The sequence below is a fragment of the Dromaius novaehollandiae genome, chromosome 17, assembly GCF_036370855.1.
Source record: "Dromaius novaehollandiae isolate bDroNov1 chromosome 17, bDroNov1.hap1, whole genome shotgun sequence".
In the NCBI taxonomy this organism is placed as follows: domain Eukaryota; kingdom Metazoa; phylum Chordata; class Aves; order Casuariiformes; family Dromaiidae; genus Dromaius; species Dromaius novaehollandiae.
Window position 1 is genome coordinate 9,861,564 of NC_088114.1, and position 27,678 is coordinate 9,889,241.

Genomic DNA, 27,678 nt, shown 5'->3' on the forward strand with positions numbered 1-27,678 from the left:
AAAACAAACAAACAAAAAACCCAACTTTGCTTAGCTCTTCAGATAATCTATTTCATCTGTAACTTATTTGAAACAAATGCTATTTTTTTTCTAGCAGCAGCAACAACTGTTGTTTACAGGAAGGAAGTGATAAAATTACAGTGGTGATGGACACCTTTTTATATGCTCTAATAGTAGTACATAGCTGCACTTACAGCCTCCTAAAACTATGCAGGGCAATAAAATGATAGCTGTGACTATAAAAATAGAGTAAAGGCCATGCAGTGGTCCCTAGATAATGGGACGGCATGGAATGAAATATTTTGTCTGAAATAGTCGTGCCACTGATAAGCTGCATGTTTGTCATAGCATAAAAGGTGCAATTTTCTCCTATGTGGTGTACCTGCTATTTTTCCATCTTCCTACAAGAAAGAACTGTGGCAGCTCGAAAGCAAGCATTATACCTACATTTAGGAGAGGAAAACTAGAGAACAGCATCTCTTAGAGCTAATGCTCCAGAGCAATGCTTCATTGTGCTGCATTAAGTTCATTCCCAGCACTGAAATGTTTTAAGAATGGATTCATGTTGTTTCAAATAAGACAACTACGTACCAGAGTAACTGCACTGACTTCATCTTATGTACTATTTAGAGATGTTTCTTAACAGCTCATTGCTTAACAGAACAGCTCTTAAAAAATACCCAGTTGTTGCTGGAAAGTGATACTGAAATGTCAAAACATAGACGGGGCTTGCTTAGTCCCGACTCTGTCAGAAGAGGCGCTGTGCCTTCGGTGAGGTTGCTGCTCTCTCTTAAATGGTATTGTTTTCTCTTTTCTTTGCTGCGATAATACAGCATAGATTAACAGCTCTTAAGTATGAACCTCAGGTCAGGCTTTTGTTTTGGGGGTTTTCTTAATCACATTGGTCTTCGTCTTTTATTTTGTTAGTGAATGTGAAAATGCAAACTGTTGTCACTTGAATTTCATAGTGTCAGTTGAGCATCCTGGAGCTGATTGACATCGACTTGCTCTCGCTTCTCGTAGGTAGCGTTGTGGCGTTTTTGTAGGTCATGCTGTTATATGCAAGTGCCTCACAAAGAAAATTAAATTTCTTAGTACCTTTGTGAGGAGGCAAAATCCTGACTTTGCTGTTGGGATGAGGACAGTGAAGCAGAGTTTCCGCAGGATGCGAGATGCAAATCCAGATGCCCTGGGCGTGCGGGTACGGCAAGAGCTTTCTTCCTCCTGCTGACTCGGGCTGTAGGAGGGGCTGCCGTCGAGGTGGGGGCTTGGTCAAAATCCTGCTCTGCCACGGTGATGGGCACTTAGGCGGTTTCAGTGTCCCTGGGCCTCCACTTTGTGTCTGCAACCCAGTAGTAAGTAGTTTCCCTACTATTTCTGAGGGGCGAGGTACGGGATTTCTGCCTAGCTGAAGGTTTGGCTATCCCGGGCCAATTGCCATGGCGCACGTCAGTAAAACACTGCCCCACGGCAGAGATGTCAGCCGTCCAGCCTAGGGTCTGCCTGGCAGGACAGTCTGATTCGGTTACGATTCTGTTACAATTCTGCCTTTTCAGGTTTATTTAAAGATTGTCCACAAAGGTGCGTGTATGTTGTTCGGTGGTAACGAGCGGCACGAACCACAGCAACCATCCCCTGGCAGGGGTCAGGCCGAAGGAGCGGGGACACGGTGGCACTGCCGGAGGAGTCTGTCCCCGTCCGCTGGGGTTGCTGACGGGCCGAGGCAGCTCCGGAGGGAGGAGGCTGCTGCCCCGGGAGAGCGGGAACGGCCCTGTGAGGGGCTAGGTTCAATCTGGCGAGGTTTAATCTGCTGCTGGCGATGCTCTCACCAGCAGGATCTCAGTCGAACCCAGGAGCTGCTCTTCTGCCTCTTCCCTCCCAGATAAAGAACGTGAATCTGGCCTTGCTTTTAGCCTGCATGCCTTTTTGTCCTTGTAAAGCCACCTTTCCTGTGGCAGCAGTTCTCATGTCTATTCTGGGTATTATCTAATCTGTTACTTAATAAGGGTAATTAAAATTGAGATAGCGAACTGTCTGTTAAATATAAGTATATGTAGCCCTCCTGTTGTTCTTCCAGTTAAAGGCCCCTGGAGACTTGGTTTTTACTCCTGCCCTTTGCTAGTGCTTAAACTGTTTCTCACTCTTAGCATCATATACTGGTTTTTCTAAGCCAGTTATTAGATTGCAGCTTAGTTCTTGATGTGTCTTGCCTTCTCTCCAACCTGGTTTTGGTGTCTTCTCACTGACAGAACCATTGGGCCAGATTTATGCTCGGTGTTTTTTGTTCTTTTTTTTATCCTTGAGCAGTCAGCTAACTCAAGGTAGTTAGGATGACATACTGATAAAGGTTTTCATGCTGTAAGGTGCTGTGTTTGCCCTGCGCTTCTTTAGGGAAATATTTAAATGGACTTGTTTTCCTCTGCAGTGAGAAAGCTCTTCTGGACAGCACTAGTCACCATTTCCAACCATGTGTGTTTTACAGGGGAAGTGGCAGCACAAGATGCTTCCTCTGACAAAGTAAATAATACTGGTAGCGGTTTCTAAAGAGCCGCAGAAACCAGAGGAGTTTTCCAAAGGTGTAGTTTCTTTGGGTAAACTATGTGGGGATTAGTCAACCTGGTGCCATTTAGAAGGTATTTCTGATTTCTGCAAAATAAATTTATTTGTTACTTTTACTAAATTTTATGACTCTCTAGATCGGTGGAGAGCGATGCGTTTGAAATTCCTGCTCTGGAACTGAAGCACGGCAAAGGCTGTAAATGTGAATGCTCCTGTGTTATACTGTTCCTTTTGTTTTTTGTGTACCCATTGTTTCAAGACCATGATTTATAGAGGTCATTCTCTTCAGTAGTGTGTTAAGTAAACAGCCTTAATCCAGAAGCATCAGCACTTCTGCTCTGCGCTTCCCCCACTTCTTAGAGGATGCCTGTAGCAGTGAGGCAGGAAGAAGGCGTAGTGGAATTGAACATTTGACAAATTTTAAATTACGAAAACCTATGTTTTCAAAATGAGAGATCTCTGAGTAATTCTTCCCTGAACTGTTGTTCTCTTAGTACTATGCTGGCTAAATCCCTATGTACATTCACTGCACAGAAGATGCATCAGATCAAATACTTCATCTCAACTTTACAATCTCTCCGGAAGCCAAACATCTAGCACGCTAAAACAGTCAAAGACACCCTGGAGAGAAAACTAGCACTTCTAGTCTGTAGGCTGGGACCTCTGCAGTGGATTAACGGATCCTGTTTGTAGGTGGCTGAAGAGAAATCAGTAAAATAAACTAGATCTGTGTGTGTTTGTTCCCTTTTTTCTTTCCTCGGGCACCTCTTATATCATCTTAGAAATGTGAAAAATTTTCAGAGGTTTAGATCACTTTTATTCTTGAAAAAGTGTTTTATGATGATAAACTGTGAAATCTGTCTATATATCAAGCTATTTCATTTCCAGTTTACCCAGCTGGCTTGTGCCTTCCGATGCTCAGCGGAGCATCAGCTTGCACGGCAGCTTGCCTGGTGCTCCCGCTGCCCGGCAGCAGTGGTGGGAAGGGGCCTGTGCCTCCAGCTCTGGTTGTGGTGGGGCTGGTTGGCCCAAGACGCAGTTCTTCGAAGCTTTGCAGAAGGTTCAAGGGGAATTAGGTAACAGAGCAGCAGTGGGTTTCAGCTGAAGTTGAGGGCCCTCTAGAAATGTGAAACATGAAGCTTAAAATCAAAGAGGAGAAATGTGAGCTGTTGTTTTGAAAACCTATGGGGCGAGTTCTTACGCAGCATTTAATAGAAAGGTAATCGCTTCAACCTGTTTGGGCTGATTAATTTTTACAGTCCAAGGTTCAAAAATAAGCTCTCAGAAATGTCAAAACGCTTTTATCCTTGCACATTGCTTCTCATCTGTTTCTGTTTTATGACATGGTTTCAACAAAATTTCTAGCCCTGCCAGCTTCTATAAAGTACTTAATCTATTTGGTTGGTTTTGTTTTGCTTTTTCTAAACAAAACCCCTCAATAACAACATGGAAGGCAAGAAGTATAAGTACTGGTTAAGATGACTTCATTTGACCAAGACAGCCCATTTCGGTTGAAATCTCAATACTGTCTTTCCTCCACTTGTCTGAATACTGTGCACTTTGAGGAATTCACTTGTACCATCTGCACATGCGTCCAGTAAGTCCAGTCTTTGAATTTTTTCATGTTTTCTTTTTCTCCCATCATTTGAAGACAAATGAAAGGAGGAGGGACAGAAAAATACAGAAATTGCTTCAAATGTGTGACTGTTTCCTTTGGGTTATGTCAGTAAATCTATTTCCAGAAACAGAACAAGTGAATATATTATCACAAGAGTTGTATGGGAATTATTTAACAAATGAAATAATTACAACCTTGGGTGGTGGGGGAGCAGCGGTAAGGTCAGTAAGCCTGAATTGTAGCTCTGCTCTTGGTTTAAAAAGAAATAAAGGAAAAAGAGAAAAGAAAAAGGAAAAAAGTATAGTGGACTTATTAAAAGAACCTAATTGCCATCCCTTTGGAAAGCAGATGCTTCTTGTGGGATTTTGGCTCCAGAGGGCCTAAAAAAGTTCTGTTATTGAAACTTTTTTTACTGTGATTGAAACCTAAGTCTAGTTTACAGATAATAAAGAATTGCAAATATGTTTCAGGAATACTCAGCCTCTTCGTAGAGAAGTAATCTGAAGCTTTTGTCTGGTGAATCATGGGGTTGTTGGATTGAAACAATTAAGAACCCTTTGATTTGTAATCAGCTTAAGAAAATCTTAAATGGATTTTTTTTTCAAGGTTAAATAGAGGAAGTCATATTGCCATTTCTCAGAATAACTTGTATTCCTAAATTGCTAGAGCATATCTGTAGCATGGTGTTCATCCTAATAGATTTTTCTCAGGATTGGGTGCGTCTGGAGGATGAGGTGTCTCAGATGAGAACGTCTGCCGTGGCTCCCATTTGGGATAGCTTCATTTTCTCTGGCTAATGCATCAGTATTAAGGAAACCACAAAAACGTTAGAGAAGATTACTGTGCCGTCAGCTGCTCAAGGCTGCCTGAGTTCTTTTAAGAAATATAGATGAAACATTCCCTTGAGCGGGTTTTCCTGAAATGAAGGGGGTTTTGTTTTCTTTCTTGGAAACATGATAAATGGACCTTTCTCTGTATGCTGGCTAATTGTTTCCAAAAAGCTTCCTTTTATTGTCCTGTGGGCAGCAAAAGGTATTTATCACATAATGTATCTTCTCCTTCAGCACCCACCCACCACAAATGAGGCATAGGTACAAATAACCCCTCAAATTCGGCTTGATTTCTCCCACCCCAGTAACACCTTTAACACTACTGAACTCTTTTATGGTATGAGAAATGTGTACTTTAACACTTGAGTGAAATGATCCCCTCACGCATTGGAAAAGGGGTTTTTTTGATTGTCCTGATCCTTTCCATGAATAAATAGGGGCAGCGTGCAGCAAATGGTAGTGGTGAAGCTATGCTAACATAAAGTTGGTCTTATGTGTATAGGCTGACACTAAGCCTGTAGTACGTCTTTTTGACTAACAGAGCCATTGAAAAATTGTCCATGCAAGTCTTGAAGATGGGGAAGTATGGCATAGTGGGGAAAAAATTGCAAATTAATGTGCTGCTTTCTATGTTGGTAACAAAAAGAAAAAAGAAAATCTCTCTGTAAATACTCTGTGGAGTACCAGAGCATGTTAAAAAGACTCTTAAGTACCATTAAATACAGCTGCTAAGTAATAAATAACAAATTGTCTAGAAATTGATTTCCAAAATGTTCTGACATTCTGCTTTTTTTTGTGTGTACATGTACAGAAGATTTGCAGACAGTTGTCCTTGCCATAGCATTTCTGCATTATCGCTTACCCTGTCCTTTTAGATAATAACAGTGATTCTCAAAAAAAGAAAAAAGAAAAAGGGGGGGGGGGGGGGGAAGCGGGGAGCAGAAACTGTTAAAAATGGACAACTGTCCAGAGCTGGCAATAGGAGTGATGGGCAGAGGCGTGCAGCACTGCTACCTTCCCGGCAAAGGCTTTGCTCTGAGGACCTGCCCTCTTGCAGGTCAAAGCTTGTTGCTGCTTCTGTGCTGTTGCTGCAGCCATGCGTGGTGTATATTAGCTATCTTGTCTGGTCTTGACAATTTTATGAAAAGTTAAACATGACATACTATACATGCGTGGCAGCATATGTCTTGAAAAGAGAAACTTGGGATTAGATTTAAGATACTAGTTTCTGTTAGTTAATGCTGAAAATGAGCTGTGTGAGGTTACATAAGCACTCTTCTTGGCATCCAGAAAGTTGCCTTTCTGTCCCTTACTGTGCAAAAGCAGCAATTTTTGATTTGTCAAACTCTTGAAATGCTGTATTTCTTGTTATTCCTTATACCGATTCCAAAATTCAAGAATGTGAAGACCAAGCAGTTTGTATCCGGTTTTGTCGTTGCTTTGCATAGCCTCTCATGTTTCAGGCCTGAGAAATGTTGCTTTTTCTACTGTTAGAAGGTAGTTATGAATATATGACTTTGAATAAAGCTTTTGTTTCACACTTCAGTGGGAGAATGCTGAGCTGTTTGGCTTGTGTATGTCCATATTAGTAAGAGCTACCCTAATTTGTTTACTCTACTTTTTAAACCTCAAATCTTTTTCTTCTCTATTTGCCCTCTGATTTTATAAATGCCGTGACAGCAGTCATGCTGGCGTTGAGTGGAAAGCCGAAGTAGTGTGTGCAGGTAATAAGCAAAAACCACTGCTGGATTCTACATCATGCAATAAACTTTTGCATCTAGTTTTGAGTTCCTTGCTTTAAAAAAATGGAAAAAGCAAGGTTTGGAGGGATGGAAACTAGCATCTTCCCTAGAGTTTAGTTGATAAGGCAGTCCTTTTTGGGATGCTGAGGAAAATTCTTTCAGCTCTGGCCCAAATTTGCTATTAAGGGCATGTTGATACCTGGCTGTGCTTTGTTCAGCATCATGATGCTGCTTAATTATGCTGTTGGTGGAGAGCCATTTGTGCTGTTTTCAGTGTTACAGGATTTCATTACTTCATTAGGCTGAAGTATCATTTGCTCACAGATGTCTCTAGGAAAAGAAATGCTGTTTGGGTGACATTTTTCTGTTTGTGGTTTCTGTGTCAAAATGGCTGGAGGATGGCCTGGAGCTGCTTCAAGAGATACACTCTAATTATTTTGTTTTAGCAGCAGCTTGGTTAATATGGGTGCCAATCTATATATTTAAATCAGAGGCTCCAGGTCAAAATATCTCTCTGGATCTCTGAGCCCCTGAGCATGCCAGGAATATATGCAACAGTTATCATTTCTCTTAATACATGCGTTGTATTTGGCAGTTTACAGGAAGAAAAGTGTCACCTGCTTATGCTTGCTTATCTCTCTAATACTTTAGAAACTCAAAATGTCTCTGACGATTTGATTTTGTGTTCATCCTGTCCCCATGTGTAATCCTGTCTTGTGTATTAATTCTCCATCCTATCTTTGTGAGGTTTTTACATACAGCTGAAAGTCAGCGTTTATTGGGGCTAGGGTAACTTTACAGGTGTTAAGGTAACTTTATAAGGGGTAGGGTAACCATGACAGATTTGCTTCTGCTGCATTTCGTATTCTTGCTGGAGCAAGTTTTGCAGGTCACTCTGGAAAGCACTACAGAACTTGATGGCCCCAGCTGTTGTACAAAACAGATGGTCCTATGATGGTGTGCAAACAGTAGTGGGTTTTGTCCAGTGTTGTCTTACGCAGATTACCAGATCTTTCCCATGAAGGCAAAATGTTCTTGGAAATTCTCGAGGAGTTTTTATTCTTAGCCCTTTAGCAAGAAAACCTGAATACACTTCCCTCTGGATAGTTACTGTTTTCAGTTTTTTTCCATTATATGAAATACCCAGATAGTCTGATTCTACCTGTGCTGAAATAAAATGTAGTTTATAGCAAAGAAGATAAAAAACGTATTTGTGTGCAGAACTTTCTGTATCTTTTAAAGAAGCTTGTTGAGGCCAATGTGTTTAGGGTAGCTGCAGTTGCAAGTACTGTGCAGAGTTCGAGCTTGGTGTTACAGATTTGTTAGTTATAAGACTCTCATGACCAAAATAACTGAATGAAGCCAACTACCTTTTGGGTTCATTTGGTGATGGCTGGATGTGAGCAGATTTTAAAAGGTAAAGAGTTGTGCTGACAAAATTAAGAGCCTGAAACTTTTCTGTTTTGGGTCATGGTTTCCTAAACTTACTGCCAAATTTGAGCCCCATCAGCTACATGGTAGTGCTAACTTGATCCACATGAGGCAGCATCATATAACTGTATTTCTGTCAAATTAGAGAACATGATGTAGTTTCTTATGCCACTTGTGAGAGGACAGGCTATGGCTACCCAACATAATAAAGTCTGCTGTAGCAAAAGTTGCCTCTTGAAAGCATTTTGGGAAAATTTGAGCTGATATGATGACTTTGCACTGTGCTTCCACATGCTGTCATGTGGCTGCAACGCTTTTGGTTTGTTAGCGAGAGCCCCAAAATGCACATAACTCCTAGTAACTGGACCAGTGACATGTCCTTTGAACTCTTTATAGAAATACTTTCCCAAATACATATGAGCTCATAAGGTGAGTAAATCAGTGCTTCCGTTCAACAGGCTTGTTGCTGTAGTATGCTTTGTGGTGCCTTCTCCCCACTTTAGCATTCTAGCTCCCCTTATGTCTCATCACGTCATGCAGCAAGGCAAAACTTAACATCCTTATTCGGTACTTTTCCACAGGTTACCAAAATGGTCAAAACAGTCACCACTAGAACAGTGCGTCAGGTCCCGCTTGGGCCTGATGGCCTCCCGTCGATGGATGGCTCGTCGCCCATGGGCAGCTACACAGATTCGATAGACAGAAGGTACATGAAGAATGGGGAGCGGTACATCACACCACAAGCGTCGTCCACGTTAACCAGATCTTACAACAGCTACAACGATTCTTACCCTGACAGCCATGAAGGCCAATATCGCCCTTATATCGGTCATGACGGTTATGGAGATCTAGGTGATAACTACGGCAGCTTGTCCCGTGGTGTCAACTACCGTCCTCGCTATGCCTATGTGCCAGGGAACAGTTACCGGCCAGAGGATGGAAGCTTCACTTTGCCAAGCAGAAGGGATAACTATGGTCCTATTGCCCAGCCCCAGGTGCCGGTGGGCAGCAACGTTGACTTGAACCGCTCCCAGCCGGAACGCTTCCAGCCAGAGCCCTACGGGCTGGAAGATGATAACCGCAGCCTTGGAGTAGATGATGAAGGATATGAACTGGATCCAGATTACTCCACTGTGAACCGGAGGACATCTGCAGGCGTGCCAGAGAGAGGAAGACCTCACAAAGGAAGGTAAAGCCCATTTGTTTCTTGCTATGCTTTGCATATGCTTTGCAGCTATGTTTTTCTTGGTTGATCACATGCATTTGAACTTGCAATGGTCTGGTAAGTTCAGGAATTACTTGGCAAAAAAATAAACATAGCAGTGGTTGTGGTCAGCATAGTCTCTGTAAAGAGATAAACATGTTAAAATCTCAAGAACAGGAAAATCGAGGAGTGGAAGGGGAAAGATCTTGCACAAATGACAAAATAAGCAGTAAACTGGTTTGAGATTGCAATGCACTTGGATCTTGGCTAGAGGAATGATCAGCATTTCTCAGAAACAGTTGGAGGCAAAAACAAAATGTCCTAAACACAGGAACACAAAATAAAGGTAGGCCTTCTTGAGGAAGAAGCTTCATCTAGGGAAGAGGGGAGCTCCCTTGCTTGCTTATGAGCAAGGTAGAGCCCATCATTTCATTAGTCAATAAATAATTGTGGAAAATGCCCATGAAATCCAGAAGGAGGTATGTGTTGTGCTCAAGAACCCTTTCACTGTGTTTCTGGGCGGTTTAGTTTAGGTTGAATTTAGAAAGAAAGATAGGCTGTCCTACAAGAAGGCTAGATTACCTTTCTTTTCTTGCTTAAAAAAAAAAAAAAGTGACTGCAGTGTGTCTCCTAGTCCCATCCCATGCTAGCAAGGTGAAGAAAGGGACTTGCAATTTGTGAGCTTTCTGACAGGCCTCTTCTTATGTATGCAGCTGCTGAACAAAAATTTTGAACAGCTGGTTGGTTGCAGATGAGCTGATGCCTGTGGTGGTGAAGGGGCACTTTTATATAAAAGTTGTCTTGTGAGGTGCTTGACACTCTCAGCTCCTGGGCCCGTGCTCATTGCCTGCCCAAAGCTGTGTGGCGAGGTTACTCTGAACCTCACTGAAGTACTTCAGCATTTTGAAAGATCAGGTCATTATTTCGTCCTGTCAGTCTACGTAAAGAAGAGATCAAGAGCATCTGAGTAGCACTTAACATAATGAAAGAGGCCAGGCACAAACTACTTCAGCTTCGCTTGTCTTCCCAAGAGACATTCTGCTTTATGCCATGTTTTCTGGCATTAGTGCAGCTATTGGCTCTTGCTTGGGGGAAAAAAATCAAGCCTGAGAGCAGTTTTATTACTCAGCTGAAAGTCGTCATCTGAGTATCAACCTGAAAAATTCATATACTTTAATTGTTGGCTGTACAGCTTACTAACTTCTGGCATATGTCTGCATGAAGTCATATCCTCATGACTCATGTTTTGATATGGATTTAATTCCCATTATTTTACTTGTAGTTTAGAGTAGTTTCCAGAGCTGTAGAGAGAGAGTTTGGAAACCACTTGGCTCTGGGTTTTTAGGTGGTCTTTACCACCTCTGGCCAAAGGCTTCTCCTCATCAGCCCTAGCTGTTGGTGGCATTTGAGTAGGCCTTTCCCTTGCCTTTTCTTGGAGCTCTACCTTATCCAACTTTTTGTAGTTCTGTCTTCCTTCACACTTCTGGAAGTTCATTTTAAAGTTAAGTGGAATCAAATGCCTGAGAATTGACGTGCATGCACACATAGTGAAGAAGACACATCTGTTAGGAACCCCTCGAAGTTCCTTGTGATGTCTTTGCTTTTATAAACTTACTACCAGTGGGATCACAACAAAGTTTTATGGGGTTGAGGGTTGAAGTTGAGTACCAGCAGCAAGTGGGTGCCAAAACACTGATCAATCAACCAAATCTGAGTTGCTGCTCTAGTGCATCTAAACAAGTTTACAACTCTGGTTAAAAACAATCAGGCAACAGTGGGTTTTACATTTTTAGTGTTTTAACTTTTTTCAAACTGTATGCATAATGAATATTTAAAAGCCTGCTTAGAACCTGTCCATTTGCCTTTTTAAAGGGTGTTTTTTTTTTTTTTTTTTTTTTTTTTTAATATCCCTTTGATTTATTGTTCCTTACAGTTTGGATAGGACTAATTTACAGGTTTTGTTTTACATTTCTTTTGTTGCAAGTTTTTTCCATAGTTAATATGATCAAGAGGTTTTGACAAGTAATTAGCCTGACTGTGGCAGCAAACTTTAGCTTGTGAGAACATAAGAAGATTGTACGAGGGCCTCTTCATAAGTAGTTACTTTTTGACATTTCAAAGAAGTATTTAGACATTTCAGTAAACCTGCATTTCAGATATGCTATTGATCTGCAAGAAACTAATGATAACAAATAGTTCTTTGTACTAGATGGAGGGTAATTACTACTTGATTATTTCTCTCTAGTTTTTTTTTAAAGGAAGTCATTACTTGCGAAATGTAATAAATTGGCACTTTGGCATTATGTAGAGTAGGTATAATCAGGACACTGTTAGAAGCTTTTCTACACCACTGTGTCCATATGCCGCAAAAGAAAGGTAACAGGTCCATAAAGACGTAAAAGCCATAAAATCAAGAGGATACTTCATTTTAGGAATTGTGATATGGGGTTGCTCACTAGAATAAGACCAAGATGTGTGTGTGTGGGGGGGGGTTGTTGATTTTTGTTTGTGTGTGTGTTGTGTTAATATGCAGTCTTCTGCATACTGAAAGTTAACAAGCTCCAGTTGGTATTCATTTAAGTCTGTATCTTTGTGTATTTATTTCAAGACTGTTTAATGTCTAGTCTTTCGTCAGAAACAATACCTAATTCTCTGGAGAAAATTACAGTAAGAATGGGCATTGCCACCTTCACTGCCTCTAGCTTTACCTTGGTCCTTGTCAGCAATATGCTAATGTCTTATGCTCATGTAAGACATGGAAGAAAAGAACTTCTGAAATCTGGGTGGCTCAGGAGGAGAGATGGAGCTGAAGAATGGTTGACCTGAATTTGAGGAATGAGTCGTCTTCGTGAGAGAAGATGCATGAAGTTTAAAGGAGGAAATGGAACCAAATTTAGTTCCATCTCTCAAGCATCCCTTAACGCTGCTGGTTTTACAGCGCTGTCCAAATCATCCGTGTCGTCTTGTTTTTTGACAGTACGTGTCTATGATCACGGCTTTGCCGACATTCCTCTTGTTCCAGGCCTACAGACAGTTCCCTAGGTAGGAATGGATTGCGCTAAATGGAGGGGGCTTTTCTGATGTCCACTGGAGTGCAGGAAGAGGCCAGAATGTTTTTCTTGTTTCTAGGGCTGAGCTTGATCACTTTTAGAGAAGTCTGAAAGGAAACGATTCTAGAAGTGAATAAGACAACGGGTTTACTAGCAAACTAATATCGTGCCCACACATGGCTGTAGGGTTACTGAGAACTGCCTTTGAGCTAGGGCGTCCTCATCACGTGGTGCTGTGAATGAACCGAATTCTGGTTTCAGCTCACTCGTTGTAGAAACTTTAAGTGATTCTCTTAATTAAAAACATTTTCTTCTCAGCTACTACTACTCTCATTTGTTAATAGCGTTTAAAATAGAGTAAGCGTCCTTACTGTCGATTGCTAGTTGTGGTTGTGTCCTGTCTCAGAGGACTGAACGGTGCTATCTCCTCCAAATTCCCGGTAGCGAGTTCCCACCCTGTCCGTGGCAGGGAGGAGATGTGGCCACATCTGCAGGGGGTCTGCATCGGGTGGATTGCAGCCGCATGCCCTTCTTCCCGGGGGGGATTAAACCCACCTCTGTCCTTCTCCTTCTGATCGATCAGAGAGAAATGTCTGTTGGGTTCTTATTCTTCTGTCAGCACCAGCCTCATTTTAAGCTAGTTATTTTGTTATAAACTGAGGGGGAAAAATGTGCCTCCTCAGAAACACATTCAATCAAGTGAACAAAGGCAAATATTCCATCTGTTGGCTCTTCAGTGTGTGGCTGAGTTTGCTTCTTACTCTCTTTTTCCTTATACCTAGTCCCTGCCATAAGAGGAGTTTTTTTCTGGAAAAAAAGCCAAAACAAAATGCAACAACAAACCTTTGCATCTAATGTTCTTTTCCTCGGGATGTGCTCTGGTTTAGGTCAGATGGCATAACCAACTGGAGTGAGAGAGAGGCATTTTGGTGTATAATACTCAGCTAATGTTGCTCAAATTTACTTTTGAAGATATTTACATATCTTTAATTGGTTTTATGCCCTTCTGCTTCATTTGGTAGGTTGTTTCTGTTAAATAATGGGGTTTTCTGCTTGTAGTCTTTAAAAATACCTAGTTATACAGTTTTGCTAGGAGTTTTGTGTATGGTCCTTTTTAAAGGAGAAGCAGGAACTACTGAATGCTTTCTATTCACAAAATCCATTCCCAGTGTTATTTGAATATTATTTGATCATTAAGTGGAAGTTAACACAAACGAGAAAAACTCACAACAACTTTGTAATTTATATTAAAAAAAAAAAAGCTTTCTGTTCAGCTTGCAGTCTCTTGCCATTGTGATGATTTATTTCTGTAGTGCCTCATTACAGCTCACGGTTGTGTTAGTGTCCATGGGACTTGTTTTTCCCTAAAAATTCTGGAGCAGCTATTGCCAGCGAGGATTCCAGGCTAGACAGGATCTGAATTTTTAATGTTGATGGCGTCAACAACACCACAACAGCTTTCTGCTGTTAATTTTTCTGTGGCAGAAGCCTGATTTAAGAGAATGAGACTACTTTGGTCACTTCATGATCAAAATTATTATTCCCAGTAGATATGCTAGGTTTTAGATTAAGTAACTGTAACATTTGCGGGGGACAGTGGGGGTTTGGTGTTTTTTTTTAATTTCTATTATACGTAGAAAAGAGTGAAAATGCTGGTATCGGGTAAGTGTTATTCACGTTCTATTTCTGGTGTCTTTTTTTCAAAATCTAGAATATAAAGGCTTATATTTGTAGATTATCTTTAAAGAGTGCTTCCAGCCTGACTGCACCCCACTCGAGTTCAGTCTCACAGCAGCACCTGTGTAAGCATCCTCAGAGCTGGGGACGTGCCTGTCACTATGGATCAGCCTCTTTGCTTTAACAGCCAGCCCTAAGTATTGCATCAGGGTGTAGTTAGCAGTGGGACGCTGGCCGGTTCGGGCGGAAGTGTACAGACACGCCTGGGCAGGCTGGGCTGAAGCACCAATGCAGTGAGTTTGGAAAAGATGATGTTTTTTCTGAGGCTTCTCCTCAGTGTGAATTTGTTTGGTCTGAATCTGTTGACCTGGATACAGGTAACAGAAGATGGATGTATAGCTGAGGTTTATGGGGCAGGCTGCAACTTGAGTCAGCTGATCCATTAGTGGCTTTTAAATGGGTCCAATCAAGGTGACTTTAGCATTTTAACCATATGGCCCATAACTCAGACTTGCCTCAGCATAGAGTTCAGTCCAATTCGGGAATGCTCTTGCCCGTTGTGCCATCGGGGAACAGCGGCTGGCAACGGTAGGACTTCGCTCTGCAAAGCCCTTCGGTTTCCTCTTCGATGTTTGGCACAAAGTTCCCTACTGAAATCCCCAGTCCTTCTGGTGTTTTATCTGAAGCAGACACCAGGTGCAAACTGTGATGAATGTAATGCTTGTATAAATTGTTGGGGATTAAATGTGTAAATCCTTCACCTGTTTACCCAAACGCGCCCATGCTGAAGGCACGAGGAAGATAACAGACCCACAAGGTCTCTCCCAGGTTTTGTCTATGCTTGAATGTGTTTTGATCAATTCCCTGAGATGAGTGATTAGCAAGACCTGCAGCATCCTTAAACTCGGCTGCCTCGCCACAAACAGATGGACGGCAAGATGCCTGCAGGCAGCAGCCCCTGGTGTGCGACCAGACCTCTCCAGTCCCGGGAGCGAAGAGCCCTCGGCCTCCCCAGCACAGGCAGCCCTCTCTGCTGAAGCGCATAGTAGTCCTCCTCCTGCGTTAAGTAGCTTACCTTTCCAGCGCAGCTGCTCTGCTGAAATGAAAGTAATAAATAAATATCTCATTTGGCCCTCACCAGTCTGACTTGGAAAGAAAATCTCTTCTAGACTTGTGCGACTGCATGCACCAAATGTGACTGACTTACTACTCTCTCCTCTTTGCGTGTGAGTATGTGTGTTGCTGACTTCACTAATTTGTTTTCAGAAACCGAATGTGGTTAACTCCCCAGCAAATACTTGCTTATGACTTGGTGTTCCCTTTGCCTGGTCTGTGCTTCTCTAGTTCCCAACCCTCCCGTTAAGAGAGGGGAGGTGGGACTTAACCCGGGCTGGACGGTCCTCACCAGCACCAGGAGAGAGATTGCTTTCTGCCAGACCGTCAAAGGCTTTGTGGTAGTTCTGCGTTACTTTAGCTAATGAGTTACTCTGTTCCTTCACAGATGGCAAATGATCTATTTTCGTAAACTGCTTCCCTCAATGCTATTAAGCAGTGGCAGAGTTGACATTTAGAGCTTCCTTTGTAAAATCTTTAAGGATTTTTTTTCTTTAATTTCAGTATGTTTTTTTCCCCTTCTCCTGACTCGATCACTGCATTTAATAATGTGAATCTGAATTGGTGTGATACTTGCCTTCATTAAGCTTTCTTGTACAGCTGTTAGGTTCATGCCAGGACGTCAGAGTTGCTAGATATTTATTCAGGGTCTTGAAGGGTCAAGCATCCAGCCGTTATCTTTGCTGCCAGGTAAAGCCATTGTTTTTGTCACTCTTTCTTTAACCAGTGGCTGGCCAACTCTTGACACTGTTTCAGCCTACAGAGGTGCACTGGACCCAATATGCAGGTACATCTTATCAACAGTGTTTCGCATGTTCATCCTTTCTCTGAAAATACTTGAGAGAGACTCTTCATCTTATCTGAAAGTAGCTGTCTCTCTGCACTGAAGTGATCACAGCAGGCTCGTAATCCTGCTCTTCACAGAGGAGATGGTCCTGCAGAATCAGGCTGAGGCGGGCAGGAACAGAGACAGGAGCATCTGAAAGACCTGTGCAGGGATGGGACTGTGGATGAAAATACTGATGGTTATCACAGGTCACTTGCCAGCATCTTTTATGGTTCAGGGTCTGCTTCCTTGATGCTGCTTTGCTTCTGCTGTGAGGCTGAGGCCGGCGGTATATGCTCTTGTCACTGCTTGGCTCCAGAGCCATCGCTGATGGGTTCTAAGCGATACTTTGCCCCACTGCCGCCTGCGTGTTTCATCTTGAACCAGCTGCAGCCCTTCGTATCCCAGACCCTCCGCAGTGCAGCCGCTTCCTCGGAACACGAAGTGCTCGGTGTCTTCCCGTGTTTCATTCTAGCACAGCTCTGCCTCTCTGGGATTTCACCAGAGAGGGATCATCAAAGTCAAGGATCATCAAAGCCTATTGGCTGTCTTGGTGCTTCAGTAACTTTGTACTGGAATAATGAAAGGAAAAAAAATTTCCCTTAACTTTGTTCCACTAGGTAGCAAATGCAGATGTGATTCTCTTTTTAGAATGACTGATGCTTTATTTCACGCATTCCATGTTCGTAATTAATAAGCAGTGGTTGATAATATAAATATCGAGTTAGTATTGTTGGTATAAGAGTTATGTGGTGCTCTTTCTTGTCTTGACTGCACTGCAATTTAATTCTGAAGTTTTATTTTTGGGCTTGATGAGCATTTACTTGGGCTTTGATGGTATCAGAGGGCTTTGTTTGGCACTGGAGAGAGGATTCAGCATGAGGGAGTTGGGACCATCTGCATGCTGCTGTTTGGAAGGCTTCGCAGAAATAATGCAAACAAGCCTCATCCCAAGACAATAATTATCTTCGTGTATTTGCATGGATGAGAAGAAGAAAGAAACTTAATTGTGCAGGTGTAGCTGAGGTTGTGTACAGTTATCCTGTAGACAGCTGATAGGCCTGAGACTTGCTGAATTACAAGCCACCGAGTCAAACAAGCAACAGCTATGCAGAGGGCAATTATTAAAATTCATCTGCTTTTTTATGTGCTTGATAATTTAATGTGAGGGTGAGTCTGAGGAGTGAGTTTGCTTTTGTTGTAGTTTTAACGCTGGTTGTGTCAAATTTGCATGTGTAAAAACAAAATTCTGTTTGAGTACCAGTTTAGGGCATTTGTTGTTATTTCTGTCCTATGTGTACGCACAGAAGTGTATCTTTTCAGTGTTGGTACTTTCTTCTTGGAATGGTGGGAACAGCTTTGTTCTGTAGCAGAAACTACAGCAGCTGTCCAGACATTGTGAATTACTGCGTAGAGCAAGTACTGAATTATACATACACAAATAACTGCATCAATAAATGATTTCTTCAGATTCATTCTGAGTTTTGGACACTGGCCCGTTTTTATCCTTTCATTCAGTTTATGATTTAGATCAGCAATTCAAGTCAGTAGAGGTGCTTTTAACATTAAAAGCATTAATTGTACAAGACTAAGTTCAGTCTCCACCTCCGGTTGCTCTTCTCCCCAGAGTCTAGTTTAATTAGCAGTCCCTTCAGGATAATACCATGCTCCGTTTTCTTCCTGAGTTTTAATGGTCTGTATATCCTTGTGCATGACATCAGAAATTTTTCAGTAACATCAGTTGATGCCCAAAGAGAAAGTTTTTAAGAATCATTTTGTAGCAATTAAAACTTCTTGCTTGACTGGAATAACTATGGTGCCATAGTAATAGCTGATCTACCCAGGAAGAAACAGCAGGGCAAAAAGCTTTGGCTGTTTAAAAAGCAAATAAGCTGTACTTGCAGATGCAAGTACGTGTGCTGCAGTTTTATTTTTAAGAACCGTGTGTTGGAAAGGCTGCGTTGCCTTGAATTGTATAGGGCTTTTCTAAATAGTAACCTTAATTTTTATGATATTCATCCCATCTGTCAGCTTTATGGAGCAGCAAAAGACGACATACGTTTAACATATAAGTTTACGTTAACATGCATTAAGGGTTGGAAGGGAGGGTGAAAAAGAAGAATCTTCTATACTTCAGGTTTAAAACAATTGGATTAATTGAAACTGGTTCAAATCGCCGGTAGTCACCTCAGCTCTTTATTCTTCCAAGAGAGGTCAGCTAGCTTGGGTGAGCTCGTGGGCGCTGCGTGCGTGCTTCGGGCTTCCTTCTGTACCTTTCGTAAGGGCTTAAACGTTGCCTTATGGCTGGGTGCACCTCACGCGCATCGGAGCTCCCCGTGCTAACTGCGCCCGTTCTGGAGGACGTGGGGTGTCACTTTAAATAAAAGATGAGCTATATCAGCGGTATCAAAAACCAGTTCTGAAGGCGTAAGTGTCTCTCCTCACAAAGCTGTTGCTGAAGTCTTCTGTCTTAGCAGGCAGTTGTCGGAAGTGGTATGTGTGAGGAATTTTTCTGAAGGTTAGGGATTACAGTTGTGGTGGCTGATACTAAGGGGAAAAAATAGTATTTGACAAAGAGCGACCATTTTATTTTATTTTTTTAAGAATATGGGAATTTCTGTTGTGTGAGAACGTTATTAGAGTATCCTCAACTGTGTTAATTGTGACTTTGCCCTTTGTGTGAACACGGACAGTCGTATTTAAGTGCGTTAGCTGGTTGTGCCTGACCTTGCTTCAGTCGTGCACAGTGAATTGTGGCAGAACAAGGTGGGTGCAGTTCACTCTAATGCCATAAGTGACCTTAATGGTTTTACAGCCCAGTTAGTTCCTGATTCTGGGAGAGGGAGAAAAGCATGGAGTACTGGACTCGTTTTGGATGACAGCAAATTACTGTGGTGTTAACCGTTGGACCCTTGGCTATCAGTTTGTCTTTTATGTTGACTGAGTCTATAGAAGAAAGACTCTTACTATATGCTTGGATTCAAGACTTCAGTTTTCCATTTTGCTTGATAAACTCTTAGTGTATTGATGAATTTCGAATACTTGTGTGAGCATCAGCTCTCGCATGGAAACATAGTGGATCTTCTCAGGTTTGTTGAAAAGTGTCTGTGGTCCCTTTGTGCCCAGGCCTTGAATGCCTTTAATTAGAGTTCTGGTTTGTTGCAGAAGTAGTGTCATTAATGAAGCTCAGAGTTTCCTACTAAATGTAATCCAGTTCTGTCATAATTGCTTTGCTAAGTGACCTAAATGAAAGCAATATGCTTGATGACTTGCAGTTCCTGTCATTATTTTGCTGCTAACCAAACAAATATTGTCCTACAGTCCCATCGTTGCTGAGTACTCAGCTATGCTTAATTTTCATGTTACTACAAATACATTATTTGAAAGTGTAAATATGTTGCCCCTAATGATGTTTGTGATATTAAACGGTTTGATTATGGCTGAAATCTCCATGCTGGCTCAGAAGCACAGTGTGTTTAAATGTGCTTTTTTCCTTTTTCTCTTGGGACTGTTGCTTCTTACAGGGGCTACGATGACCCCATCGAGACAGAGATGGTTGAAGAGAGGATCCCTTACCTTCACGGTGGCTATGCAGCACCGCTGGCACAGCCAGAGAGGGGAAGCATGGCCAGTATTGACCGCCTGGGGAAGCGCTCACCCTCGATTGACAGCATTCGGAAAGACCCTAGGTGGAGGGACCCTGACCTCCCTGAAGTAATTGCCATGCTCAGCCACCCTATTGATCCAGTCAAGTCCAACGCCGCAGCCTACCTGCAGCACTTGTGCTACGAGAACGATAAAATCAAAAAGGACGTGAGGCACCTTAAAGGGATCCCTATCTTGGTGGGCCTACTAGATCATCCAAAACCAGAGGTCCATCGCAAAGCCTGTGGGGCTCTCAGAAACATCTCGTATGGGAAGGATAATGAAAACAAGGTGGCTATAAAGAACTGTGATGGCATCCCAGCTTTGATCAGACTATTGCGAAAAACGAATGACATGGAAGTCAGAGAGCTAATTACAGGTTAGTGTCTGTATTTTCTTAATTAAATAATTGTTTAGAGAAGTCTCTTGAATTTCAGGAACAAGAATTTCTGAAGGTTGGAAGACTGAAGGAGAATTTGGATCACTGGCTGTGACTGTTTCTCTAGCTGCACCATGTTCTTGGTGTGAGAAAGTCTGAGGCAATGGATGATTTGAGCTGATGTGTCCTTCAAGAGGAAATCATCTATGTATGTAGCACACCTGGGTTTCCCTGAGTGCTGAGATACAGAGGATGCTTCTCAGATGTAGCGTGCAACTGGATGTGGTCGAGTTACTGAAGCTTAAATGAGTTATGGTGATTCATTGACAGGTAATTTGTAGTGTACTTGCCCTCAGCGTGTTGTGATCATGAGGTAAGAGACGCTAATCAGAAACTTTCCTTGTTAAACTCCTATAAAATAATCCTGTTGCCATGTCCCAAGTACTTCACTTCGATAGCGCAGCCTGTCTCCTCGGCAGCACTTCCCGACCTCGCTGCCGGGGAGCCTGCCAGGCTATATATAAGCTGTAGCATTTCAGTAGTTGAGGGCTGGGAAACACTCAGGTTTTAAGGAGTGTAGAGTCTGCTGTTTGGGATGCTCTGGACATGGGGATTATTTGTGGTAATAATTGGGAAAAGGAGAATTGCATTTTAGAGATACTCAGTTCATGTACACTTTGCAGGGATTTTTCAATCACTTGTAACTCCATTATTCAACCTGTTTCTGTTTGACCTTTGTCTTGGACATTGTCCAAAAGGAATAATAATGTATATGCCAAATTTCAAAGTTCAGCTGTTAAGTAGAGAGGGGTGGAAAAGTATGTCAGCTCTTAAACTAAAGAAAAATTGGCTTGTACTTCAGTCTCCTGTAACTCACGAGAAGTGGAATGGATTTCCCTTCTCAGAGGCAGCAGGGGACACTTGGATGGAGACTGGGGGTGATGCAGTGGCCTTCAGTGCCAGGATAGGAAATTTTTGGAAAGTTCTGGGCATGTGAAAATGGGTCCAGTGCTGAAATTGCTTAGCTGCCTTATCTGTGTTGGATTCTCTAAGTGGACTATCTCAAATGTGGATTAAGCCTTTTGAAGTAAACATCATAATTCTGTAATTGCCTCAAAAGACATTATGGCAGCTCTCCAAGCTTTTACTGCTCAACGGTGGCACTGGGTGTTCCAATTGTTCTTCCCCAGCCATTATGGGATATTAAGCAAACTGGGTCTTAATAGTCAATGTAGAAACTGGCAAGTTTTTTTTTTTTTTTTTTTTTTCCAGTCCTGTTTCAGAGAGCTGGTGAAGGACAGCTGTCTGTTTTGTCAGAAATCCTCTAATTAGTACGCGCTGGGTTTGCTTTGATTGTTGTGTGTGCTTTGTCTCTTGACGTAGGAACTCTTTAGGAGGTATTTGTAGTCTGTTTGTTGCACTCATTTAGTTTGGCTGATTTTTTTCCCCCACTTTTTTTAATAAAGAACGTTTGTTTATCTGCTGTTCTAGTTTACTCAAAACTCATTTCTGGAGTGCTGAGAAGGAATAAATTTATTTCTTCAGAATCACGAAAGGAAAAGTCAGTCTGTAATTTACTCTGAAGGAATATCATTATAATGTTAAGTGCTAATCAGTCACTTCTGAGATGGCAACAACAAACGAGTTTTTTTCCTTTTCTCTCTGAACGACGATGGCTTTGATTTCCAGCTGATAATTAATTTTACAGTTTAAATAGTTCTGTTTGACACTACCTCCTGCTAATTAAATATAGCATTTTTGTTCCACTTCCCTTCTTGATATTTAAAGCTCTTTATTTCCCTTTACTGAGAAACACCAGGAATACTGAGAACATTAACCTAAACAGATGTCCAGCAACAGATGATGCACCTTTAATCTCTGCCTAACCAGGAATGATTTCATTCCACTTCTGAAATGGTATCACCAGATCCGGTGTGAAACGTTCCAGCTTCAGTCTAGAAGAGAACAGTGGTCCAGCGGTGCCTGTGTGGCTGGTGCCGCCGTGCTCACACCCAGCGTTCGCAGCCCTGGCTGGTAGCGTCGAACGAGCTCCAAAAGGCGGCAGAGAGGAAGAGGAGCCAACTCGAAGCGCAAAGGGAGCGTTTGGCCCGGGCGGCTGCAAGGGGCCGGCACTCGGCAGCACTGAAAATTCAGACCCCGCTTCTGATGGTCTCGTGGTTGAAATCTCAACTTCCTATCAAGTTACCTGTCCCTAATGATAAATCAAAGTCTGGCTTTGCCATCACAGTTTTTAATTCTGCCTGGAGATAATCCTCTGGAGACTTCTGCAGCAATGCAGAAATATTTCTTCTTTGGGTCAAAATGGAAGAAAAGACGACAGCATAGGATTTTTTGGTGGTGATGGTGGTTTTTATTTTAACAGGCTGCAGATTGAGGTCCTGTATGACACATTGACTTTGCTGTTTTTTTATTATTTCTTTAATTCAGTAATAGCTGCTTTTTGGAAGCTGAATGGTAATCTTCAGCTGGTCACCCCAAATGTGGATGAAAGAGAAAATAATCCTGCTCTCCAGAGAGACTTATATAATTTAGATGTGCAAATTCAAGAGCAGTCTGGGAATATAGCTCCTATAAGCATCTTAATTCCAGTCTTGAAGTCTTGCTTCCCTGGGTGTGGGACCCTGTGCCTGCCTGCAGCACAGGAGGTAGGTGGGGGTGCTCAGCAGGACACGTTACCTGCAGTTGGAGAGGGTCCTTCTGGCAGGAGAGTCGGTCCTTGGCTTCAGAGCAGCTCCAGGGCCTCTCGTTAACTGGGTGATCTGACACAGCAGCCACAGCTGTGCTGAGCAGTGTGAATCAGGGCAGCCAGCTGGGTCTGGTCAGTGGGTTAATGGAGTGGGAAAAAAGCCACACTAACATGTTGAAAATCTGTGAGATGTAGATGCAGCAGCAGGGGAGTATGAGGAGGGAGTCAGATGTGTGACACTCGCTGCTGAACAGCTGAGACTTGCCATGTCAGAAGTGTGTTCACCAGTGTGTTTCCCAGAATATACTTTTTGGAGAACGTAGGTTAAACAAATATATTGGCACCCAATTTTGTAAGCAGGCTGAGTATATTGATACTACGCTACTGCCGGGCTAAGCAAATCTGTAGCTTTTTTTTCTGTCTGGTCTTACTGTTCTTAACAGAACTGAAAACCTTCTCTGGGTTAATGTCGTATCTGCTTTGCCAGATGTTCTCAATGTATCTGGAAATGGCACTAAAATGTAGTGTCCCTCGGGGTAATACGAATATGTGAGGCATGTAAAAATACCTTCAAAACTCAAGATGTAATCCTAAAATATCATGGAGCTCACTCTTTGTGCTTTTTAAAATGCAGAGTTACAAAGATGTCTGCACCTCCTGCACCGGGGACAGCGTGGTTGAATTATTAGAGTGTCCATAGGTACATCAGGAGAGGAGTCGTAATGAGAAATATTCAGAGGAATTCTCCCTTGCCTCTGTCCCTAGTTGTCCTCCTGGGACTGTGTACTGCTCCACTTTCAGTGGATCATTTTCTTGAGAAATGGAGAGAAATGAGGATTAAGCTGATAAGGAAAGAAATCTGTTCTGACTGGAAAAGCTTGCAAAAGTGTTATCTTGAGTGATAAGGTCTTGTGTGGAAGCAATGTTCCCATCAGATATGCAAGACCAAAATCCTATTACATTCTTTGACAAGCAATCAGAAGTTGGTAGCTTTAATGAATATTTTTGTTCCTTTTGAGAACATCGAAGTGTAATTTTGCTGTTTAACAACATTGCACACTTTTAAGTGGTGTAGAATGTGATTTTCCTGATGCTGCATGTTCCCAAATTAGTTTTAATTGAAAAATGATTTCCTTTGCTGAGCGTTTTAAAGGTCAATCTTTTGATCTAATACTTTTCTGTAATAGAAACTTTCAGATTGAGCAACTGAGAATTCACATCTTAGGGGCATTTATGTATGTTGAAATTCTGTCCGCTGATCACACAAGAAGCTCTCTTACAAGTACTATGCTATCTTGAACTCTCTCTTTGCAGATGGACTTAGTCCTTCCATTTTCTACTGGAAAGTTTATCAGAAGAATACCACCCTTCGAGGTGCGTTCTGGGACGCAGCAGTTCGTGTGTGAGGTTCTGTGCTTGACCTCAACTGAGCCTGCAGACGCAGAGCTCCCATCTTCAGGACTTAGAACAAGTCAAACCAGACTATACATCTAGTGTGTCAAATAGATGTGTACAGGATGAATGTACAACAAGATGTCCCCAGGAAATGTATGCAGTGTGCTGCTTTTCCTATGATAAATGATTTAGGATGGATCATAGATGAGGAGTTAAACAGCTTCTTGATTTGTTTTAGTTTAATGGTAACATTGGATTTCGCAAGTAAGCATGGCAGGAAAAGATTTTGCTCAGGTTTCAGATGCTAATAGCGAGTATGTATTCTGGCACAATATCTTTAGAAATCTTCTCACAGTTAACTCCAAGGAGGCGGAGACATCAGAAATTAGGGTCATGGCCCTCATCACTTTAATATGACATAAATTGTATAGCAATGTTTATAGCTTATAGTCATTTTTAATATATTTTATGATAATCAGTATTTTTGAAATAAAACTGTGTAGCTCTTGTCCCTTCTTAAAACGCTGAAAGGAGAGGTAATGATTATGGTTAGAAATATGAATATATATTACAAATAGTGCTTATGAATGAAATAAAGACTTGGTCATTATCTTCTGAAAAGCAATAATTCATCTTCTTTCTCTAGTTCTAAAATGCATAGTCTGTGGTCAAAAAGGCAGACACCTTTGGTGAAAGTGTACGGAAGACTTTGATCATTTCATTTCCCTTACGCTGCTGCTTCAGCGACTTGATTTCTCTTGAGTGTTATTCATCTGAATTGATTAAACTTTGAGCTTTAAAAGAAGTGTTTCCAGTTTGTTAGATCTTTCATGTGTTATGCTAATAGATGCAGAGAATGATTCTTAAAAGTGGAGGTCCAATTTACAGGGATTTTAGTTGTCCCGTCCCCCCGCTGCACACGCCCCACTCAGATTTTCTCTTACACTGCTGAATCCTACAGTCTGATCTAAATTTGTTCATGTTTTTTAAATATTTCTATGGCTGCAACTATCAGTGTGTCTTCCATGGGGTTTGTTTCTTCAAGAGCTGAAAGGATGCTGGGATTCAAACTACTTTGGTTTGTAGCTTTGGAGAAAATGCATTGTCACTGGTTGTTATCTGAATCCCTTCTTGAGGGATGTTTTCCCCATGAAGTCAACCTTGAATGTGAATCCTTTCCCTGCCTTTGGAGCCACAGGGCTCCCTCATCCCTGTCTGTCTGGGGCTACTCGTGTACACTTTCCTTCTCTGAATGCTGCTCAACAGAGGGGTTCAGCTGGTGTTTTTTCCCCATGCAGCTGCCAAGGAGACTTCTGTAAATTTATTTCAAGTGTTTTGACTTTTTTTGAATATCTTGAAGAGCTTTCTGCTATATATATGTATTTTTTATAATAGGGTATTTTTATGCCTCTTCGGAGAGTTTGCTGATGTTTTCTATGAAACGTTTTCAAGAGATTGGCGGCTGGTGAGAAAACAAAAAGTGTGCAAACTTGTTTTTTGTTCCTTCAAAGGGATGGAGGAAAGATCTGTTTAATTTTGGTCCCTATTATCTTGCTGTCTTGCAGCCACTGAAAGGCAGTGAGCCTGACAGTCAAAATCTGTTTGCTCCTAAATGGTTTATTGCATAAATTTTATTCAGCCTTTGTTAGAAATGAGGGTGAACATGTACAAAAGCTCCTTTTGTACATGGAAGTAGTTCTCCTGTTGATTTGGATGGGGTTGCCAGCTTTAGTGAAGTTGCTTTGTGTTGTAAATTTGCAGAATTACGCTGTTTAAATTTTGCAATCTGGTTATAATTCTGTTGGATTCCAGTTGGACTTGGTCTCTTTTGAAATAACTACTAGTGATTAATAATATAGAAGATAGGGAGTTTGGAGATGATAATTTTATTTTGCAGATTTGGACTGAAGGTATTGAAGTCTAGACACGAATCTCTAAGAGTGAAACTGAGCAAAAGATTTGAGCACTCAGACTCGTGCAAAATCCTCTAATGTTAGAGCCATTGGAATTTTTGTGGCTATTTTGGCTTTTTTAAATGTTTATCTGCCTGATTCTTCTTAAGCCCTGAAACTTGCCTTTGTAGTTTTACAATACAGATGATAAATTATGCCACTCCTGCAGGAAGGAGGAAAAGGCAGAATCTCATTTCAGAAGAAAAAGATGAATTTAAGGAAGGATCCCTTAAATAGGAAGGGCTGTCAGATTTTAAAACTCAATTCTTTCACATGCAGGTGACTTTAAAACTCTCCATTGTTTTTAGTTGCAATGTTTTGCTGTCTCAAAAGAGTAGAAATATAGGATCCTTAGGAATGCTGCACTAGGTTCCGTAGCTGATGCCATCTTTTCCAGATATTATTCTTTTTGACCATTTTGAATATTAAATGCTTCATTTACGTTCCTCTGAAGAAGCCCCGAAGTAAATTTTGAGGGTCAGGGTATTCTAAACCCATTGCTCTTGTGGCCGAATCTAGGTTTGCTCCAGAGATGATTACCCCGTGTAGATATCTGGGTTTTATCCACATATTTCAGTGCTGGATGTTCTGATTTTGCACTTAAATCTCCAAAGTACTGAGCCAGCAATGCGTTTAAGGACCTAATTAGAATTATTATTTTAAATCAGTGAGTCTGTTGATATGCTTAAGGAATTGCTGTACTGTGACTAAAGAGAGACTGTCTAGCGAAGTTAAGACATTTAAATCTGATAAAGCTATATAAAAAAAGTGTAAGTTATTATAAATATTGTCTTGCATTTTTCTCTTATACGATGTATATTTTTGAGCCAATTTGTTATGAAAACTGAAGGCTTTCTTCCACAACAAAATGGGGCATTTCCTGCTTGTTTTTGTTTTTAATTGTCTGCTGTGTTTGGTGGCTTCTGCAATGGCAAAGAATGATTTTATTCTGATGAATAGAAAATTACTTTATACTTATCATACGTTGTCTTGTTTGAAAGCTAAAAAAGTAAGCTCTGAAATTCTCATACAATGTGTTGTCTATGAATGACAGGGGAAATAGGCCAAAAAAAATATTTTTGAATGGCCTCAGAAAAAGACCAAAAGTGAAGAAACATTATGTTAACATCAGGGGTTCATCCTATTGCCTGCCTTAGGATTTCTTTAACAACTGATACGGTCTCTTAAGTCTGAACAGATGTCTGGATTTTGTAAATGCCACTCTGAGTAGGAGACACCATAGCGTAAGACTTTGGAGGCTCTGCTAACCATCAGCCGTTGGGGTTATCACATAAGTGCCACTCACTGCTCGTAGCAGAGATAAAATTCCCTTTCAGACCTGGTACCTAGCATGGCCCTATATGGGTAATGCTCTGGTGTTAAAATAGGACATGTGGCATTTGACACTTCTGGCCGGTGGTAGTGAAAGCTGGAGTGTGAAGGAGAGTTTCCATGAGATTGCTCGCTCCTTGTGCGAGGAGGTGCGCGGTGCTTCGGTGGGCCTCGGGCGTACGGGAGCGTCGCGCGCCTGCGGGCTCCCATGCTGCTGC

General features: G+C 41.7%; 1 protein-coding gene across 7 annotated transcripts in view; it reads left to right on the forward strand.

Annotated features, from left to right (window-relative positions):
- Window positions 1-27,678, forward strand: part of ARVCF (ARVCF delta catenin family member) — a 303,201-nt gene that overhangs the window by 203,010 nt on the left and 72,513 nt on the right. For all 7 annotated transcript variants that reach the window (XM_064522119.1, XM_064522120.1, XM_064522114.1 and 4 more), the window contains 2 exons: window positions 8,762-9,369; window positions 19,575-20,074. In XM_064522119.1, coding sequence (XP_064378189.1) covers window positions 8,762-9,369; window positions 19,575-20,074 — 1,108 coding nt within the window. The remainder of the gene's footprint in view (window positions 1-8,761; window positions 9,370-19,574; window positions 20,075-27,678) is intronic.